Below are 22453 nucleotides of genomic sequence, written 5' to 3' on the forward strand. Positions count from 1 at the left end.
AACTGAAACAATTTAGACACATCATATTCAAACTGCTGAAGACCAAAAACAGGGAAACTCTTAAAGGCATCCAGAGACAAAAGAAACTTTACATACAAATGAACAAAGACCGAAATAACAACAGACTTCTCATCAGAAACTATGCAAGCTAGAAGACAGTGGAGTGTCATCCTTAACATTCCTTTTTTTTTTTTTTTTTAAGATTTTATTTATTTATTTGACAGAGAGAGAGACAGCGAGAGAGGGAACACAAGTAGGGGGAGAGGGAGAGGGGAAGCAGGCCTCCCGCCAAGCAGGGAGCCTAATGCAGGACTCGATCCCAGGATCCTGGGATTGTGACCTGAGCCGAAGGCAGACACTTAATGACTGAGCCACCCAGGCGCCCCATCCTTAATATTCTTAAAAAGGAAAAGTAACCCAGAGTTCTACACAGGGAAAATACGCTCCAAAAATGAAAACAAAATAAATATTTTTTTTTTTTAGAGATGCAAAAATAAGAGTAATCATTACCAGCAGACATGCAGTGCAAGAAATGCTAAAGGAAGTTCTCCAATCAGGATGATAGCAGACAGAAACTTGAATCTACACAAATAAATGAAGATCACTAGATATGGCATAAATTAAGGTAAATATATAATTCATTTTTAAATTATTTTTAATTGCTCTAAAAGATTATTTGAAGGTAGACCAAATAATTTAAGATGTATACTGAAAACCTGAAAGAGACCACTATTTTTTTTTCAAATTTTTATTTAAATTCTAGTTAACATACAGTGCAATATTCGTTTCAGGACTACAATTCAGTGGTTCATTACTTACATAAATCACCCAGTGCTCATCCCAACAATTTCCCTCCTTAATACCCATCACCCATCTAGTCCATCCTCCACCCTTCTTCCTCCACCTACCCTCAGTTTATTCTCTATTGTTGAGTCTCTTATAGTTTGTTTCCCCCCCCTTTTCCCCCTCCCATATGTTCACCTGTTTTATTTTTTAAATTCCAAATAGGACTGAAATCATATGATATTTGTCTTTCTCTGACTGACTTATTTCACTTAGCATAATACACTGTAGCTCTATCTGCATCATTACAATGGCAAGATTTCATTCTCTTTGATGGCTCAGTAATATTTCAGTGTGTGTGTGTGTGTGTGTGTGTGTGTATTCTTTATCTATTCATCAGTTGATGGACATTTCAGCTCTTTCTATAGTTGGATTATTGTTAATGGTTATAAACATTGGGGGGTGTGTACCCCTTCAAGTCTGTACTTTGGTTTTCTTTGGGTAAATACCTAGTAATGCAATTACTGGATCATAGGGTAGTTCTATTTTTAACTTTTTGAGGAACCTCCATACTGTTTTCCAGAGTGGCTGCACCAGTTTGCATTCCCACCAGCAGTGCAAGAGGGTTCCCCTTTCTCCACATCCCCGCCAACATCTGTCGTTTCCTGACTTGTTAATTTTAGCCATTCTGACAGGTGTGAGGTGGTATCTCACCATGGTTTTGATTTGTATTTCCCTGATGATGAATGATGTTGAGCATCTTTTCATGTGTCTTGTTAGCCATCTGGCTATCTTCTTTGGGAAAATGTCTATTCACGTCTTCTGCCCATTTCTTAACTGGATTATTTGCTTTTTGTGTCTTGAGTTTGGTAAGTTCTTTAGATTTTAGATACTAACCCTTTATCAGATATGTCATTTGCAAATATCTTCTTCCATTTGGTAGGTTCTCTTTTAGTTTTGTCAACTGTTTCCTTTGCTGTGCAAAAGCTTCTTATCTTGATGAAGTCCCAATAACTCATTTTTGCCTTTGTTTCCCTTACCTTTGGAGATGTGTCTAGCCAGAAGTTGCTGTGGCCAAGGTCGAAGAGGTTACTGCCTGTGTTCTTCTCTAGGATTTGGATGGTTCCCTTTCTCACACTTAGGTCTTTGATCCACTTTGTATTTATTTTTGTGTATGGTATAAAAAAGTGGTCCAGTTTCATTCCTCTGCATGTGGCTGTCCATATTTTCCAACACTATTTCTTGAAGAGACTGTCTTTTCGCCATTGGATATTCTTTCTTGCTTTGTTGAAGATTAGTCAACCATATAGTTATGGGTCCATTTCTGGGTTTTCTATTCTGTTCCATTGATCTATGTGTCCACCAATCTATGTTTTTGTGCCTGTACCATACTGTCTTGATGACTATAGCTTTGCAATATAGCTTGAAGTCCAGAATTGTGATGCCTCCAGCTTTGCTTTGCTTTTTCAGGATGTTTTGGCTATTTGGGGTCTTTTGTGGTTCCATACAAATTCTAAGATTGTTTGTTCTAGCTCTGTGAAAAATTCTGTTAGCATTTTGATAGGGATTGTATTAAGTGTGTAGATTGCTTTAGGTAGTATACACATTTTAACCACTAAAATTTTTTTAAAGAGGTAATGCAGAATAAGCTGTGGTAGGCAGACTTCTAAGATGGTCCTTAATGATCTCCTCTTCTGTAATCATTTCTTCATGTAATTGCTTCCCCTTGAATATGGGAGGAAACTAGTGACATGCTTCAAACTAATTTGTCAAAATATAATTTGACAAAAGTAATGTAATATCATTTGTGTGAGTAGTCTATAAAAGACCATGACTTTCACATTGCTACAGACTCTCGCTATTTTGGAGAGGCCCAAATGGGACAAAACTTGCCAAATCGGATTTTAAAAACGATAGACTTTCTATAAGAAATAGACCGTGAATATAAACACAGACCTATTAAAAGTAAGAGGATGGAAAAGGATATACCATGCAAGTGCTAATCAAAAGAAGACTGACATACATATGTTAATATCAAAATAGACCTCAGAACAAGGAATATTACCAAGAATACAGAAAGACATTACTTAATGATAAAGTTGCCAATTTGACCTTTATCATAGGTCATAACAATGATCCATGTCTAAATGTGTATCCACCTAATAACACTGCATGAGAACATCATTACCTTGATACTAAAACCAGACAAAAATTACAATAAAAGAAAAACTATAAACCAATATCCTTCATGAATATAAAGGCAAAAATCCTCAACAGAATAATAGCAAATCAATTCCAATAATACATAAAGAATATATATATATTACATCACAACCAGGCAGGGTTTATTTCAGGAATGCAAGGCTTGCTTAAAGTTTTATAATCAATCAATATAATTCACCTTACTATAGCTTCATGCACTTCTTTCAAGCCCCACTCACTCCTTCAACCCTGGAAACCACTAATTTCTTCTTTATTTCTATAATTTTCCCCTTTCAAGAATGCTACATAAATGGAATACATATTTTGTGATTGGCTTTTTTCACTCAGCACAATTTTGTGACAATTCATTCAGGTTTTTGTGTGTATCAATAGTTTGCTTCTTCTTATTGCTGAGTAGTATGCCATGGTATGGAGACCACAGTTTGTTTAATTATTCATCCCCTGAAGGACATCTGAGTTGTTCTCAATTTTTGGCTATTACAAATAAAGATGCTATAAATATTTATGTATTTTTTTTTTGATGAAATCAAACTTATCCACTTTGAACTCTTTCCTTAATCTTATATCATTAAGACTTTCTCCTATATTTTCTTCTAAACATTTTATGGTTTTACATTTTACATTTACATGTATGATTTATTTTGAGTTATTCTTTTATATGAGGTGTGAGGTTTAGGTACAGGTTCATATTTTTGCACATGGATATCCAATTGTCTCAGCACTGTTTATTGAAATGACTACTTTTCTTCACTGAAATGCCTTTGTATATTTCCTTTGTAAAATATCAATTGACACTTATGCTCCTAGGAAAATAAAATAGATATACTTTTCCCTATTCCTCCCACTAAGTATTAAAAACTAAAAATCTTGGATATTATATATAAAACAAACAGAAGAAGACTGAAATATGTAAAGAAGAAGACAAATCAGCGAAGGACCTCAGGACCCAAGTAACAGCACAGTGGTAAGTTCCTGGGGTTTTGTTTTGTTTTATGGTCTCAAATATATATCCCAGACTTGCAGCTGAGGAAGCCAGCACCCCGGAAATGCCAATGGGCACAAACAAAAAAGTCCCAATAAAAGCCTGATCCATCTGGAAAAGGATAGCTTAGAAAGACAGAAAATTTTAATAACTTCTCTTCACCAGCCAAACACCACAGAAAAAACTGGATCCCAAAAACACCTATGGCAACAAAGGCTTAGTGGGGCCCCCAGATTTCGAACTTTCCCCTGAATCAAACTGCCCCCTCATAACCCAATGAGATTGTCAGAAAAGGCCAAGTAGGGAGCCAGAATTTTCAACCCCACTGGCAAGTAATGAGCCTTATCTTTCTTCCCACACTCCCTGACCACCCTTTCCATTACTGACTCAAGTGTCAACGGAGATCACATAAGAAGCAGGAAGGCAGGAAAAAGAGAACCAAGAAATGAAGAAAAATCAGAAAACATAAAATAAAATGGAAGAGTTAAATCCTCATACATCAAGAACTACATTAAATATAAATGGTAAAAGTATATCAATTAAAAGACAGAGATTTGCTGAATGGATTAAAAAACATGACCCATCTCTATGCTGTGTACAAGCAACATTTCAAATGTAATGAATGATACAGGCAAATTGAAAGTCAAAGGGTGGAAAAAGATGTATTAATTAAAACAGAAATAGTTATATTAAGATCCTATCAAGCACACTTAAGAGAAAAGAAAATTACCAGAGACAGAGAGGAACATTATATAATGATAAAGGGTCAATCTACCAAGAATACATAGTAAAACTAAACATGCGTGCACCAAAAAATATACAAAATATGTGAAGAAAAAGCTGATAGAACTGAAATAATAGACTAATTTACAATTAAATAAAAAACAAAAATGCAATATATCAAAAATCCATGGGACATAGTTAAAGCAGTGCTAAGAGGAAAAATTATGGCACTAAATGCATACATTAGAAGAGAGGATTCTCAAATCAATAATCTAAGCCTCCAGTTTAAGGATCTACAAACAAACAAACAAACAAACAAACAAACAAACCCAAAGCAGGCATTAGGAAAAAAATAATAACTGAAATTAAAGAAATTGAAAACAGAAAGACAATCAAGTTCCTGGGTAGCCAATGATGACAGGTAGTTAATATCAACTCATCATCAATCTGTCTACTTAGCTGTCCAGTGACTCTTCTCATGAGTGTTAGCATGTGATACAAACATTTTCACACTTTGTCCCTTCCCATATGTCCATCCATATGCCTCGACTCTATACCTTACCTTTTTTTCTCCAATATTCATCTTTCTTACCAGGCTCCTGATAAAATGGCCAGGCCATTGGCTGCAGCCCAGGAATCCACAAAGATTCTCACCTTGAGACACTCCCCCATCACACTAAGTGGATGACCAAGTGTGTGGCTTGCAACTCCAACCTTTTCCCTTTCCAATTTCTTTCAGGGCCACTCTGGAACATGGTCATAGTATTGCTACCATCTCTATTGGTTTGTACCCACAAGTGAACCAATCCATTCATAAACCAAAGCTCAGACTTTTCCTCCTCTTTCAACTGATTATATGGGACTGCTCATATGGCCATAAGTACAAGCAGGAGGAGGGGAGTTAGAATAACTGATGTGGGTGACCCGAGGATTGGACTACCTGCTCACATAGCCTACTTGTGCTGTCTGGTCCCACTTAGGAACCTCCTGCTGGGAAGTCTTCCTTCCCAGATGTGCTATTTTCACTTTATGGCAGTCTGCTGATGGTATTTTGTTTGTCTGTTTGTTTGTTTGTTTGTCTCATGGCCAAGCAATTTGTCTCCACCAGGGCCCCCAAACATGTCAAAACCATCTCTCTAGTGGCATTTAATTTTGTGCTGTGGACAGCATGGCCTTGATTTATAATTCCATTACCGGGTCTATGGCTGGCTTTCCATAAGCTTCATATTACATCTTTTCCCACTAATGATATCTCCAACACCGTAGGGTCTTTCCAAATCATATGACCGAAGCAGCAGGACTGCTTATACCCCAGGCTGGACCTACTGCAGAGCCTTTTCCTGCACTGGGTCCCACTCAAAGTTGGCAACCTTCTGTGTCACCTAACATAAGGGCCTGGTCAATATTTCTAGATGAGGCATGTACTGCCTCTAGAACCAAAGAGGTCTACCATGCATGGGATTCAATTTTTGTGGTAAAGAATTCAGTATGCATGTGGGGTTTCTTTGTTTTGTTTTGATTTATTTGCCTTTATCATGGGCAAACTTCTTTTTGTCTTTTCCTCCTAAGTTTTCAGGTCTACGTAGGCCTTTGATACAATTTAGGGAGAGAGACTGCATCAACAAAAAGCAGAAAAAAATGGTCTAGGCAATAGTTAATTACTACTTAATACTGAGTAGAAAATAATGGGACTTTACTGAGAAACATTTCTAAATTATTTCCAAAGTACTATATCTCTCATTTATTTACTGAAAAAAATAATGTATCTAATAATTAGGGGCTTGGAAAGGAGAAGAATGTTTCCTGTGATCTTTACCTCCAAATTTTCCTAAAATACTCCATATTACAATTTAATTTGCACAAATTTTCTAATTTTCCTTAGAATGAAAAGATGGCTTAAATACCATTAGTTTTAACACCCAAAATAATCATTACTATGTAAATTGTAGATTTTTATGATAAAACAATTGAAAAATTTAGAAAAAGTAAGGAAGCCAAAAACAATTTAAATGGAATCTGAGTTTAATTTAAATCATTTACATCTAAATGAAGGATGAATAAAGTGGTTGTTGCAGACTCATTAATAAAAGGAGAAGTTGGCAATTGTAAATGCCTGCAATTATATTACTATTTAAATTTAAATTTTACCATAAAATTTAAATTTTATGTATAAGATTAATTTAGAAAGATATGGAATAAGCATTAATTCACATTTGAATAAGACTTGCATAACACTTGTGTGCATATGATAATAATATTTAACAAAAATCTGTATTATAACTTGCAAGGAAACACATAATTTATTTAAAATGAAGGTAGTTTTCCTATTCAGTTATGAATTTATAATGAAGATAGTTTTTCTATTCAACTATGAAAGTCCCACTTCCAACAAAACACACCAAAATTAACATATAATTATGATTCAATTGAAAGTTCCATCTTCAAACTCTTCAGAGTCTTCTCTGGTAAACAGATCCAAAGACAGGTTAATCCTAAATAAAAGATGACAAAATTGAATCTTGTTAAGATAAAATGTCATGGTCAATAGTCACTGAAATATTTTAACATTTCTAAGACTGCTAAGCAACAGTTAGCCACTCCCTGTATTTACTGTTTTGATAACTTTTATGTTCTCTAGTTGACCATAAAAAGCTTCTAACGCACTCAATATGTAACTCATTTTTCTTCTCCACTCCAGCTCCTGCCAATAATCTTGATGACTTCAACAGCTCCAGTTACAGAAACTGTGTCACAAAAACACTATATCATAGTCCTTCATCTCCAGGCCGCTTCAAGCCACTCACAAGCAGGATTATCACTTTGGACAATGTCATCACTTGGCACTTCTGCTTTACTTCTAGGTGCGGAAACTCTCAAAATTGTTCCTAGCTGATGTATTTCTATACTCCTAAGTTTTGTACCCCTACACCGTCACCGAACAAGACCATTGCAACCCTTTGAACTGCCAAGCCCCTAATCTCCTATAAGCTTCATTTGTACCCCGCTCATGACTTCTGATTAAGCTCCTAGAATCACTCTTTGAAACTAAGATTCCTCTTCATCCTAGACATCACCAACATTGTGTTCTCAGTCCTCTCCTCCCCCTCCATCCTCACACTGAGGTTTTCATGCACATCTACTGCCACCACTACCTATGACCTTCATGCAGCATAGATTGTACACTAGCTCCAACAGGACACTTCCAGCTGCGCCCTTGGAATTTTCACCTGAATACCTCATTACAGCTAAAGTTCAACACACCAAAATAAAATTCAGTAGCTTTACAAAACCAGCTCTTCTTTTGACTTCCTTCTTTCTTAACTACTCATTTGCAGAACTTAGGATCATCTCTCTTTTCCCCTACAGCAAATCCTTTGTCTCCTCTCCACCCACTCTGCTACTCCCATTTAAGTGCATTTCACTTTCACTTGGACCCTGTCAGAATTCCCAGTTTTTTCACTTCCTGTCTTGCCTCCATTCCAAACCTTTCTACAAAATAACATCAGATTCTTTCTAAAATGCAGATCTGATCAATCCACTGCTTTAAAATGTTGTATACTGATGATGTACAAGGTATTTGCATAGTCTTTCATCGTGTTTCCATAAAATACTTATTAATTACAAAAGGAAAAATAAATTCCCGAAATTTGATCATTGTTGTGTGGTTATATAAAAGATATCTTTGGGGCACCTGGGTGGTTCAGTCATTAAGCATCTGCCTTCGGCTCAGGTCATGATCCCAGGGTCCTGGGATTGAGCCCTGCATCGGGCTCCCTGCTCGGCAGGAAGCCTGCTTCTCCCTCTCCACTCTCCCTGCTTGTGTTGCCTCTCTCACTGTGTCTCTCTCTGTCAAATAAATAAAATCTTTAAAGAAAAAAAAAGATATCTTTGTCCTTAGGATATATACACTAAAGTATTAAGGGATAATATTTATAAATTATATATAAATATAAAAGACATGTATCATATGACCTCACTGATATGAGGAATTCTTAATCTCAGGAAACAAACTGAGTGTTACTGGAGTGGTTGGGGGTGGGAGGGATGGGGTGGCTGGGTGATAGACATTGGGGAGGGTATGTGCTACAGTGAGCGCTGTGAATTGTGCAAGACTGTTGAATCACAGATCTGTACTTCTGAAACAAATAACGCAATATATTTTAAGAAAAAAGAAAAAGAAGAAGATAACAGGAGAGGAAGAAAAGGGGAGTATGTCAGAGGGGGAGACGAACCATGAGAGATGATGGACTCTGAAAAACAAACTGAGGGTTCTAGAGGGGAGGGGGGTAGGGGGATGGGTTAGCCTGGTGATGGGTATTGAGGAGGGCACGTTCTGCATGGAGCACTGGGTGTTATGAACAAACAATGAATCATGGAACACTGCACCAAAAACTAATGATGTACTATATGGTGATTAACATAACAATAAAAAATTAAAAAAAAATTATATATAAATATATAGATATATTTTTAGAGAAAGAGAGAGCTTAGGGAGAGGGCCAGAGGGAGAAGGAGAGAGAGAATCTCAAGCAGACTCCACACTCAGCATGCAGCCTGACACAGGGCTTGATCTCGCCACCCTGCGACCATGACCTGAGCCAAAATTAAGAGTCAGATGCTTAATTGACTAAGCTACCCAGGCACCCCTTAAGGGGTAATATTTTATACACACACATATACACACAGAGAAAGAGAGAAAGTGTCTAAGAATTAGAAAGCAAATGTGACAAGATGTTAAAAATCAGTGAAACTAGGTAAAGGGTGTGCTGGAGTTCTTTGTATTATTCTTGCAACTTTTCTGTACATTTGAAATCATTTAGAATAAAGGGTTAAGAAGATGTTTCTTTACTGCCTACTTAATGGAATACAAATATTACTCACATGAGACCCTTTGAAATATAGTCTCAGTATATTTTTATACCTTTCTTCACAATGACTACCGTAAACAAGGTTTAATCAAACTGTTCATTCCTGAACATTTTCTTGGACTCCATAGGACTTGCTCATGTCCGTGTCTAAAATATACTCCCCTCCCCCCACATCCCCATGTACAAAAGTCTGATTTCTCTTTCCCAACACCCAGCTTACTTTTCTAGTACTTTCCAAACCCCACCAAACTGGATGTAATCTCTCCCTAGAAATTCAACGAACCCAGATCATTAGCAAACCAAGGCCCAAATGAAATGAAAGGAGGAAAGATGATTCACTCGATTCAAAACATGTAATATTTCAAAATAACTGTAGAATCACCTACAGAAATTCAGAGTCCAAAGATAGAAGGAAGGTGTCATTTAAGGGTCATACACACAGTAATTGAAGCTATAAAAATGGGTATGTTGGGGCTCCTGGGTGCCTTAGTCAGTTAGGCGTCAGCCTTTGGCTCAGGTCATGACCCGGGGTCCTGGGATCAAGCCCCACTTCAGGCTCTCTGCTCAGCAGGGAGCCTGCTTCTCCCTCTCCCTCTGCCTGCCGCTCCCCCTGCCTGTGCTCTCTCTCTCACTCTCTTTCTTTCTGTCAAATAAATAAATAAATAAATAAAATTTTTAAATGGGTATGTTATCTCAGAATAAATATGTAAAGAGAGAGCAGAACCACAATTACTCCCAGGGCAGCATTTGTTTTTAAGTGGTAGCAAAAGGGACAAATAAAAAATATACAGAAAATATGGTCAGAAAGGCAGAAAGAGAACCATGTCATAACCTCCAGGACACTAAGAAAGAAGAAAAATTGAAAGTAGTAGGAAGATAATATTAAATGTGACAAGTTCAAAGAGAAAAGGGACCTAGAAGATATAAACAAAGAAACAAACAAACCCACAAAAATCATGGGCCATGGAAAGAGTAGTTTCAATAGCACCGTGAATACGGGGCCCAAATGATGTTTATTAAATTTCAACAAATATTTAATTAGGGCTTACTATGTGCCAAGCACTGGGTTTCAGGAAGGAAACAGGCTGGAATTAGCAATGGGTATACACTAAAGGTTGGAGAAGGTAAGATGTAAAAGGGAAGGAAATAAAGCCTATACTTTATAATTGTTATATAAATGGATTCTTACCAGAAGATGATAAGAAGATTCATCTTGTGTAATTTAAGTCTAGGAACAACATAAAATATACAGAAGATTCAAGTTGGCCTCTAGCACTGTTTTTCCCCTTAATAAATATGTAATAAAAAATAAGAATTATAATACATTTCTAAAACATTATTATTAGTTTTTGTAATCTGGTTTAAAATTGTAATGCAACATAATAAATTACAAGGCACTTGTTTATAACAGGCTATTTCTGGAAAACACAGAATATTATTTTAAGTTGCCAAATAAGCCTTGCAAGATTACTTGACGGTTAGTAATAAATGTCACATGAGAATTGACAAGTTCAAGGTTATGGTCAGAGCAAAATTAGATGTAATCTGTTTATTAAAGTAACTGGATCTGGATTAACACCTAGAACAATGTCCAGGGTTTGTGTGCATTGCTCTGCCTATTCAAACATCCTTTTCACCTAAAAAACCACAGATTTCTTTTTTCCTCCTAATCCCCACTTCTGTCTCATTCTCCTTAATTGAATAAATAGAGTATCACTAATATGAACATTGGCTTATATGTCATTATTGCAAACAATTTATGCTATTATTAATGCAATATTACACAAACAGTAATGAGTTTCCAGTGTAACACTGCTTACAAAATGGCCTTCTATTCTAATTATCTTATGAAAATATTTTTCACAAAACTCAATTCTGCAGATTTACTGACTGTCAAAATAGAAGCTGTTATCAAGTGACTGTACTAAGAACCTATAGAAGTGTTCAGCATGGTAACATGAGTATTATGACAAGTATGTGAAGGAAAGGGAATAACTATTATGATCTATCAATTCATGTGGCATTATTAGTTACATAAATTTTATCCAACTTAATTGTTTGAGAATCCAGAACTTCCTATTACTTTAATAAGTATACTAGATTATATCTAATTTTGCTCTGCCCACAATATCAATTCAATATTGATGCAGCTTTAGAACATGGTTTAATTTATGAGTTGTTTTCCAGGAATGAATTAACGACATCAAGGCCGTAATTCAAGGGCAGTTTTGTTAAATACATTAAATTAGACTGCAGCATCCATGGAAGGAAGTGACTATATGAACTGACACAGAATTTATCATTTTATATTGCAGTTAAAATGTTTTCCTTCATCAATATGGATGAGTTTTGTAATCTGTATTACAAAGCTGGCATTAAAATTCAGATTTAACAGACAAGTGTGTTCCTTTTGCTCAGTAAATTTAGTCAACATTTACCTTCTATGCTCCTCCACTCACACCTACGCCTGTGGTCTAGTCTATAACTCAGTGCTTTAAAATGTTTTGTACTTTTAATTATGATGAACAGTGATAAAATGGTGGCTGCATTTCTATAGTTCTGTACACTGAATGTGACAATTAGGAAAAGTACTAGAATAATGTGACCCAAGGGTGACTAAACGGTTAGGGAAGCCAGTCTTCTTTAATACAATCAAAAATTGTGTTAACTTACTTTCACAAGACAGTTGTTGGCATTTCAGCCGGAATCTAAATTTTTCATTTTCTTCAAGCATTCTAGAAATGACTTTGTACACTCTATTCCATACTGAAATCTTAAAAATATAAGCACAGTTAAGGAACACTGTGGCACAGAGGCAACTGGCAGTGACTCAACCATGCTGCATGTCAACTGATAGCACTATAAAACAATAATAGCACTTAGAGACCTAAAACTTAAATGTAATTGTTTTCCCATAATCAGTGATCTCTTCTGCTAACTTCCTAGCATTTCCTCTCTGTAGTATTTACATTAACTCTCCTGGATGAAGGCAATGTCTATAAAGTCCTACCTAAGTTGTTCCAACACATTCAATTTTGTTTTCAACAGTTATAAAAATAGTGAGTTTCTAGAGATTTTTAATGTATTTTATTCTAGTTAAGAATTAAACATTTCTCCTAGGACATACCAAAGCAAAAATTACCAGACACCATGAATATACTAGAATAGAAAGAGTGAGAGCTATGGAAGCAAACAGATCTTGGCTCGGATTCTGGCTTTGCCACTTAACAGTTGCTTGACGTTGGGCAAGTGTTCTACATCTCATCTAGTAATAACTTCATATACTGGATTATTAGAATTAATGAAAAATATATGTAAATATATGAAATGTATGTAAAGCACATACCCCAGTAAGTGACATATAGTAGTTATAAGTAAACACTGGCTATTGCTCTGTTCTCCTCACCCAAGGGGAATTGGTTCTTGGAAGAAATAATTCTTAGTATAGTGGGAAGATCAGATGCACACTCAAAATACATTTAGGATGAATCACCTTGAATGCTATTTTATACCATGCATAGGTTGTAACTCATACAAACTCAAAGCTTAGAAACAATACAATTTTATGTCTCATTATCAACTAACAGTTTCTTTAAACCAAAGTGTAAAATATATGGTGGAAAACAAATATCTGTAGAGCTAGTGATCTTGAATAAGTTTAAAACACTCAAGTTACCGTGACATTTGGACAACTAGAGGTGAAAATGGTTCAGCAATAAAGGTTCATCCTTGTTAGCTTTCCTTCTACAAACTAAATGTATATCCCTTCTCTTTAAAAGAGCAATATGACACCAGTATAAATACGTTATTCTTTTCTGTTAAATCCATGATTTTCTCTTTATATTACACTATCTATCAAAGTTTGCTATATTCTATGAAACATATATTTTCATGCTTTGAAAAATCTCCCATTACATTTTGATTAAAATGTGTTTATATCTTCAAACACTGGAAGGACTGTTCTCTACAGTTAATAAATATTTCCAAACCCAGTTCCATTTCCGCTAAATTAATTCTATTTTCTCATTTCAGTAAATTAAACTTTCAAAAGATGGAACTATTTTTACTGTTGAGTATCTTCACACATTTGTATTTAGAGAGGTTAATCTAAAATTCAAATATTGCTCATTCTCCTTTATAATATACCTTTTTCTTTTTCTTCATTATTTTGGAAACTTCATTCAAAGGGATGGGGAAATCAAACTTTTTAGCTAAATTCTTCTGGGTTAAACCTAATTTAAAAAAAAAGAGAGTGAAAAGGTAAAAGATCAAGGCCAGCACATATTTTAAATGATTCACTATCCTGATAATAAAGACAATTATAAATGTCTCTTGAGTTGTCTCTGGGGATTTTTACACTTGTTGGTATATTTCTGTTCACTAGATAATACCAGTTTACCAATTAGCTAATACTATGCTGGGGGAGAAAACCAAGAAACTACCTTGGAAATGCCTAGGAAATCTCCTTTCTTTACTTATTTGAAAGGTGAGTACCCAAAGTCAGCAACACCAAATACCAGAAGCCACATCTTGACCCAAAGCATCTCCATAGTCTCCTTTCTTTTCCATTCAACTCCAGACACACATTATGATTTCAACTCTCCCAAATACCTGTGGTTCCTCAAATGCCTCGTTCTTATCCTTCCCAGCCTTTGCACATGCTGTTCTATATGGCTAAAACACTCTGTGTACATGCATGTGTGTACACACACACACACACACACACACACACACACACCTGCCAGGCAAATTTTTACCTGCTCTTCAAGACTCAGCTCACACCATCACCTCCTCTCTACAGTCCCCCACACAGCACTAGCTCCAGGAACACTGAGGTCACATCACTTAGCACACTTTTATATCACATATTTATAATGTGTTTCCTCCACTAGGCTGTGACCTCCCTGAGGGCAATAGCTATATGTGTCTTAGTTATCTTTCTACCCACACTACCAGACAAATAGTAGGTACTAATAAAGGTTTGTCAGAGTGAGTAAGCCTCCTCCCTCTACTCCCCAAACCATGCTGCCTTCCCAAGTATTAACTGTTAGAAGAAAACCCAAGGGCTTGTGTGTCCAAGGACAAAATCATAAAACACTGAGCATGCGTTCCCTAAAAGCCTTTATATTTGTAATCTGCCCACCCGAAAACTTACCCACATTATCCCTGCCCTACCACTACCACTCTATACCTGGCTTTCTTCCCCTCATTCAATATTTAGCTTTCCAGGAACCTTCTCTGATTTCACAAAGCACCCTATGCTCAGTTATCATGAGATTTATCATGTTGTTTACTTGGGGAGTGTGTTTTATTCTTTATTAGAGATCCAGTATCTAATACCATACACATTAGATACGCAGTAAGTGTTCCATTTGCTAGTGAATTCGAGTATGTTCTAAAATGGCATTTCCCAATTTGTGAGAAGCATACCACTGATTCTGGATGGGACACAGACCTAGCACTAAAGAACCTTAAATCACACAGTGAGAAACTCATTCTTTCCCATTATTTTTCAATCTGATGACATCAGGGAGAAAGTATAAGTTTGAAACTAGTATGTTATTAAGACTTCTCTGAGATTTGCTTCTCTCTCTGACTACAGACAACCTTTGTTAGACAAGCTATTTGACTAGAATGTAATAATATTGCTTTGCTTTTATTAGATCGTTTTTAATTAATTTCTATTCGTGGCAAATGGTACAGGTTTGCCACTGAGATAATGATGTAAAGTGTTGTAAAAAGAAATTTAGTTGAGAGGGAAAAATGCACATATTTAAATAAATATATTAAGTAAATGATAGTACAGATTTATATGCAGATATAGCATAGGAAAATAACTCAAGTCTAAGAATCTCTATTCTTCACATACCCATATGTACCTTTCCCTCTAAATGCCTACGCCTTTGGAATACTATACTTGCATCATTCTCAAATATTTTCCATTTGTAAGTCTTACCTAACCTAGACATTACTCCTTGAGGTCAGGATAGGAGCCATCAAGTCTACCTATAATTACTGGGGATCTAAAATATGTCAAGGAGTATAGAGGATGTGAGAAAGAAAAAGACAAAATCATTTCTTCTATTTGTTTTGCATACTTCACTAAGGGTAGCTCCAGTGTATACCAAAGACGTTGTCCCAACTTAATGTTTTCAATCTTTCTCTAACCTTCTTTCTACACACAGTTTCTATACACTCCAAATATACTCCCAGTTCTTCCCTAATCAGTCTCCATCACAGATCCAACCCAGGGCTATGCTCACACAATTTTTCCCACCTGTAATTCCCTCCTAGCTCAGCAACATGTGTGACTCTCATGGAGTTCCACCACCATGAAGCCTTCCCTGATTCCCTCATCCCCAAATTATTCACCACTTCCAAAGCATTTATTTATACTTCCACAAAAGCACTTGTCATCCTCTGTTGTGCATAAATTAAGAATATATCTCCCAAGTTCTGTGAGAATTGATGTATTAGTCTTGCTTGAAATGTTAGAAGAGTTTCCTGATTTGCCTGCCCCTGGATTTCTAAACTCCACTACGTTTTACAGAAACAGCTTACAAAGTATACCTTCCAGAAGTGTACCTGTCTCTGATTGTTCACTCCACCATTCAAAAATCTTCAGTGACTATGCAATGACTGTCTCCAAGGCATTCTGCAATCTGGTCCAAAACTTACTTTTCATTCATTCAACAAATATTTAGTCAGGCCCACTATATACTACTCACTGGGATAATCTCCCCTTTCCTCCAAGCCATCTCTGTTCATGTATTCTATATCAAACACTGTGCTGGACATTCTGCATGCATTCTGTACTTCTCTTAGTCTTTGTAGTGACTTGTTGTGGAGAGAACTATTATCCCCATTTTACATATAAGGAAACGGAGAATCAGAGCAGTTAACTTGGACAATATTACACTACTAATAAATGACAGAGCCAAGATTATGTCTTTCTGACTTCAAAGCCAATGCTCTTGATAATCTCTACCTTCCACTAGCAATTTCTCTATTCATGTCCCTTGATTTCCTACCTTTATGCCTCTCCTTTCCCTAAACTATCAAAGCCTTTCTCAGGTGTCTTTCTTAGAGCATTCAAGTCTACTAGCTTGTATTCATATTATTCATTTAGAAGTTCCTTGACAGCAGAATATTCTGATTCTTCTATGTCAGTAGCACCTAATCTAGTGCCCACAGTGTGGAAGACGTTCAATGTTGTTGAATGGATAAATAATTTACCTACTTCCCCATAGAGTGGCAGGCATAAGTATTTAATAAACTTCCCTTTGATATTAATATTAAATACACCCCAAACTGAGTAAAACTTAAGCACTTTCTGGCTTGCTTTAAATATAAATATATGACTCTATTCCTGGTCTCACAAGCACAGCAAGGGGGCTCTGAAGTTAATGGCTCCATCATCTGCCCAGCTGCCCAGCAAGAAACTTCAGATTTGGCATCAACCCTTCCTTCTGCATCTTTTAGTCAGTCATTGATCCTCTGCTTTCTGTATTGCTGCTGTCTCAGGTCAGACCTTTTATCTTTGCACTGGATGACTATGACTGCCCTCTAACAGGACGCTGGCCTCCAGTCTCTCCCAGCCCAGCTCTGTTCTAGTTCTCCTTCCTCCACATCTGACCATGTCATCCCTACCACAAAGGAGCAGCAAAAATCGCAAAATTTCAAAACCAAACTTCAGGGCAAACTGCATTATTGTCTTTTCCCACCCCAGCAGAGAAGTCAACCAGAGGAAAGCCATCCTAGGTCTGCACGGTGCAAAGTTACAACAGCATAACACAAGTTTCATAATCTCGGCTACCCAGTTACTCCTCACCCACATAGGTGGGGATCTCTAGCACAAATTCAGGCATCCCTTCCATTCTGTCCCCCTCCCCTCTGGGAGCTTCTTCAGCCGCTTCCAGTGTTCTTCGCTTTCAATCCACCATCTTGCTGATGGACTACTATTTGTCCTTTGATTTGTGGCAGTAAAGCAATACAAGCTCTTGTTCAAATCCACTGTATTTTTTTCTGGCTTCTCGCCTAAGCTGTGGAGCTCCTCACCACCACAACCGCTACCACCATCACCACACTCTCTCCTCTTCCTAGAATAAACCTTTTACCCTGTTTCTACTATTCAAAGAAGCTGGAAGCCCAGGGTAAAGTGTCTTCTACTGCCCCTGGATGTTTTGATCCCTGGCAGAGGAGCCAGAAAAAAACAAAACAAAACAAAAACGTGAGTGCCTTTTAACAATGAGGCCATTAGAGGGGCTTGGAGTCCAAAATCATGACCCTGCTTAGGTACCTCTGAAGGCTTCCCGCCACAGCTCATTCTCAGCAGTCAATCTAAGTCACACAGAGTACAATTTCATACATCGAAATTATCAGAGTAAATTTAGTCTGGAAGGATACCAAACAAAATATGTATATATTCCTCGACTTGGGCTTCAGTCTTGCCTGCCTCCAATTCAATCTCCCTTATATAGCATGGCCTAAGGAAATCTAACCCTATCACTTCTCTATCTCTTTTAAATTGATTTATTTGAAAGAGAAAGAGAGGAGGAGGAGGAGAAGCACAGGGAGAGGGACATGCAGACCCTGTGCAGAACACGGAGCCCGATGTGGGGCTCGATCCCACAACCCTGAGATCATGGCCTGGGCTGAAACCAAGAGTCGGTTGGTTAACCAACTGAGCCACCCAGATGCCCCTCACTTTTCTTGTTCAAAAACCTTCAGTTTTGGACTTTCTGAGTCACTGAAGACAATGGGGAATGTAGAGTAGCTGACTTCCCAAAATTTCATGCCAAACAACTTCACGTTTTGAAAATTCTACATAAAACCACACCTTCAGCATTACTTGAAGACAGAGAACACTGAAACTGCAAAATAACTGTTTAAGTAAAATAAGAAAAATCATTCAGTCGCACAATTATCGGGGCTCTGATCCTATATGCTCCAGCCCCACCCCAAGCAGGGCTCTGTGGCCAGCAGGGAAGAGAAGACGGACACTAAAAAAAGTGCCTGCAGGAGAGCTGGAGCAACCAACAGAAAGATTAAACCAACCCTAAATCTGAAAATACTAAAACAAAACCCTACAGATTAGAGCAAAAACTACAGAAAAGGGATTTCAATGGGCAATTTAAAGGGCCAGACACCACATAAAGTACCAAACATGCCATTTACTGGAACAGACTCAGTTTAAAGGGGCAAGCATGATTTAAAGGGACAGTTTTCCAATTGCATGGCTTCCAGGAGAGAAAAAGAACAAAATGGAAGGATCATAAATTAGGTCACACAGAAAACATCAGTAGCATCCATAAAAGTGCAGACCTTATAAACACTCAGATTATAATGCCATAAAACAGGGACGCCTTCGGCTCAGGTCATGATCTCAGGGTCCTAGAATCGAGTTCCACATTGGGCTCCTTGCTCAGCGGGAGCCTGCTTCTCCCTCTGTCTGCTGCTCCCCCTGATTGCTCTCTCTCTCTCTGACAAATAAGTAAATAAAATCTTTTTAAAAAATTATGCAATAAGACAGTTTACTAACAAAAACAAAACAGAAAAGTCCTGGAGATTAAAAAAAAACAAAAACAAAAACAAAACTTGAATCTATTAAGCAACTCTAGAGTGAGAAGGGTAACACAAACTAAAATTACAGAATTTAAAAAAATAGTGACAATGGAAACACTACATATTAGAATCTATGGGATTTAAAGTAGTGGTTAGAAGAAAATGCATTGCACTAAACACTTATCAATAAAAAAGAATAAAAATAAATGAATGAAATGTCCTGCTGAAAAAAAGTATAAAAAGAACAAAGTAAGCCAAAAGAAAGCACATGTAAGGAGATAACAAAGTTTCATCTTTATTATTTATCTTTATTTTTTAATGAGGAAGAGACTAGAAAAACAAGATGTCTCATTAATAAATTGAAATCCTGCTTTTTTTTAAATTAAAACAAACAAAACACTGGCTAACTTGATCAAGAAAAAGGGGGAATACACATACATACAGAAAAAAATGACAATTGGAAAACAACCATTGAAACACAAGACATTTTTTTTTAATTATAAGATACTACTTTGCAGAATTCTATGCAAATAGATTTAGAAACGCAGATGAAATAGAGAATTTCCTAGGGAAATATAGATTACCAAAATTGACCCATCAGAATTAGAAAGCTTAAAAAGAGCAATTTCACAGAAGATATAGAAAAAGTTGTTAAGAAATTATTCCACAAAAAGCACTAGACCCAGATGATTTCACAGAAGAATTCTACCAGGTAGTCCCACTGTTCTATAAATTTTTCCAGAGCACTGAAAAAGAAGGAAAAGTTTGTGATTCCTTGTATGAAGTAAGTGTAACTCTAATACCTAAGCCAGATGAAGAAGTACAAAGAAAGAAAAACTACAGATCACTATCTCTCATGAATACCACTGTAAAATTCTGAAGAAATTATTAGCAAAGTCCAAGCTACTTTAAGAAAATAACATCATAACCAAGTAGGATTTATTGCAGGAATGCAAGGTTGGTTCAATATTAGAAAATCCATTTATATTATATACCATACTAATAAATCTAACAGAAAAATGTGTTTATCTCCATAGGCCTGAGAAAGCCTTTGACAAAATTCAACACTCATTTACAATTTAAAAAAATGAAGAAAATAAAAACTGAGGAATACTTTTTAATATTTTTAATATATATGCCTTTGTCCTAAAGCCAGTACCTTATTTAATGAGGAACACTAGAGGCATTCCCCTGAGGTCAGGAATAAGGCAAGGATGCCCACAATCTCCACTACTATTGAACATTGTACTCGAGGTATTAGTAATGCATGTAGTAAGACAAAACAAATCTACTGCAGGCGTAAGAATGGGTAAAAAAAAAAAAAAGAAATTATCTCTATTTACAAATAACATCACAGTATACCTGGACAATCATTAGTATCAATAATAAAACTTACTCTAATAATAAAAGAATGCAGTGAAGTGCTAGGATTGAAAAGTTAACATACAAAAACCAATACGCTAAGTAAAAGAAGATAATCAAGAAATCTCACATATTTATGAGACAATTTATATGAGATATCCAGAATAAGCAAATCTATGAAGACAGAAAGTTTAGCCTTTGCTTAGTACTGGGGTTAGGGGTAGGGGAGGGCAGTGAGAGGGAATAGTGAGTGTTAATGGGTATAGTGTACAGTACTAATAGGCATAGGTTTTCTTTTGGGGCATTAGAAATGTTCCAAAATTAGAATGAAGGGGAGTAAGTCGGAGGGGCAGATGAACCATGAGAGACAATGGACTCTGAGAAACAAACTGAGGGTTCTAGAGGGGAGGGGGGTGGGGGAATGGGTTAGCCTGGTGATGGGTATTAAAGAGGGCACGTTCTGCGTGGAGCACTGGGTGTTATGCACAAACAATGAATCATGGAACACTACATCAAGAACTAATGATGTCATGTATGGTGATTAACATGACAATAAACAATTAAAAAAAAAAATGTTCCAAAATTGAATGCGGTGATGGTCTCACAACTCTGTGAAAAGCATTGAGTTGTACACTTTTAATAGGTGAGTTGAATGAACTGCAGGTGGAGGGATAAGCCTTCAAAAAAGAAGGAAGACCTCTCCGGGAGATAGAAATGCTCTGTATCTTAATTGTGGTGGTGTGTTACTAACCTCCTCAAAATGTATATAAAATCAATCCTAAATACAGTTGATTTTTTTTAGAGATCAAGAAGTGGGGCTCCTGGGTGGCTCAGTTGGTTGAGCTTCCCAGTCTTGATTTCAGTTCAGGTCATGATCTCAGGGTCCTGAGATCAAGCCCCACCTCAGGCTCCACGCTGAGCACAGAGTCTGCTTCTCCCTCTCCTTCAACTTCTCCCCCTGCTTGTTCTCTCTCTCTCTCTCAAATAAAGATCAAGAAACTTCCTATATACTAACAATAAATAGAGGGGATTATGGAGGAGGAAACCCCATTTACAACAGAAAATCAAACACCTAGGAATCAATTTAGCAAAGATACACGCAAAACCTATAGGAAAATGTCAAATCTAGAACATTCCCAAGAGACACAAAAGCAGACTGAACAAATGTTAAGACCTCCTATTTTTAGAGAGGAAGTGCCTCAACCTGGTAGACGTCAGTTCTCCTTAAGCTAATATAAAAATTCAGTGACTCCTAGGAATACCAACAAGCACGCCTTGGCCCCCCTCATTGTGGGGGACGCAAGGGGCTCCATCCAGAGACCACTCCTGTCAGTCTGACTGACTTTACATGACCGGCACGTGCCTTTCTTTCGGCGCGCTATCCGGGACTCGCGTGAAGCCAGGGAGCCGCGGGCCTCATATTTCGGCCCCGCGCAGGCGGCTGGACTGACAGGAGGTCGAGCCCGGCCGCCCACGGCCCGAGGGGTCCCCCCAGGCCGCAGGCCGCTCGGGGTTACCGCTGGGCTGGCTCCGCCGCAGCTGGGCCGGAAGGCTGACAGGACGCTGCCGGAAGGCCGAGGGCTGAGGCGCCCACCGCCCTGGGACCGAGGCTCCCGCCCACCCACCGCCCCCTAGGCGCCACCTGCTCGCGCCGCCGGCCGGGGACAGCTCCGCGCGCTCGACGCCCGCGCCGGCGGGGAGGCCGCGGGGGCCCGGGACCGAGGGCCGGGGGTCAGCTCCGCGCCGGCCGGAGCCGCCGCCCGCGGCTCCTCGGGGCTGCAGTCGGCCCCGCGCCCGGTGCTCCCGCGGCCCTGAGCCCGGCGGCCGCCGAGCTGCAAGATGCCGCCGCACCGGTGCGAGCCGAAGCGTGTCACGTAGACGAAGCGCGCCAGGTCCCGCTCCTGCTCCCGGCCGGCCGCCGCCATCGCCGCCCTGGTCGCGGAACCGC

General features: G+C 37.9%; 1 protein-coding gene across 1 annotated transcript; it reads right to left on the reverse strand.

Annotated features, from left to right (window-relative positions):
* Positions 1-6815: 6815 nt before the first annotated feature.
* C5H5orf47 (chromosome 5 C5orf47 homolog) lies at positions 6816-22430 on the reverse strand. Its single transcript, XM_027604401.1, has 6 exons — positions 22148-22430; positions 21854-22057; positions 13726-13811; positions 12253-12352; positions 10769-10807; positions 6816-7203 (listed from the first exon to the last, which is right to left on the reverse strand). The coding sequence occupies exons 1-5, from the start codon at positions 22428-22430 to the stop codon at positions 10788-10790; spliced, it is 693 nt and encodes a 230-aa protein (XP_027460202.1). The 3' UTR covers positions 6816-7203; positions 10769-10787.
* Between the last annotated feature and the right edge of the window lie 23 nt (positions 22431-22453).

This window comes from Zalophus californianus, chromosome 5 (genome assembly GCF_009762305.2).
Source record: "Zalophus californianus isolate mZalCal1 chromosome 5, mZalCal1.pri.v2, whole genome shotgun sequence".
NCBI classification, from domain to species: Eukaryota; Metazoa; Chordata; class Mammalia; order Carnivora; family Otariidae; genus Zalophus; species Zalophus californianus.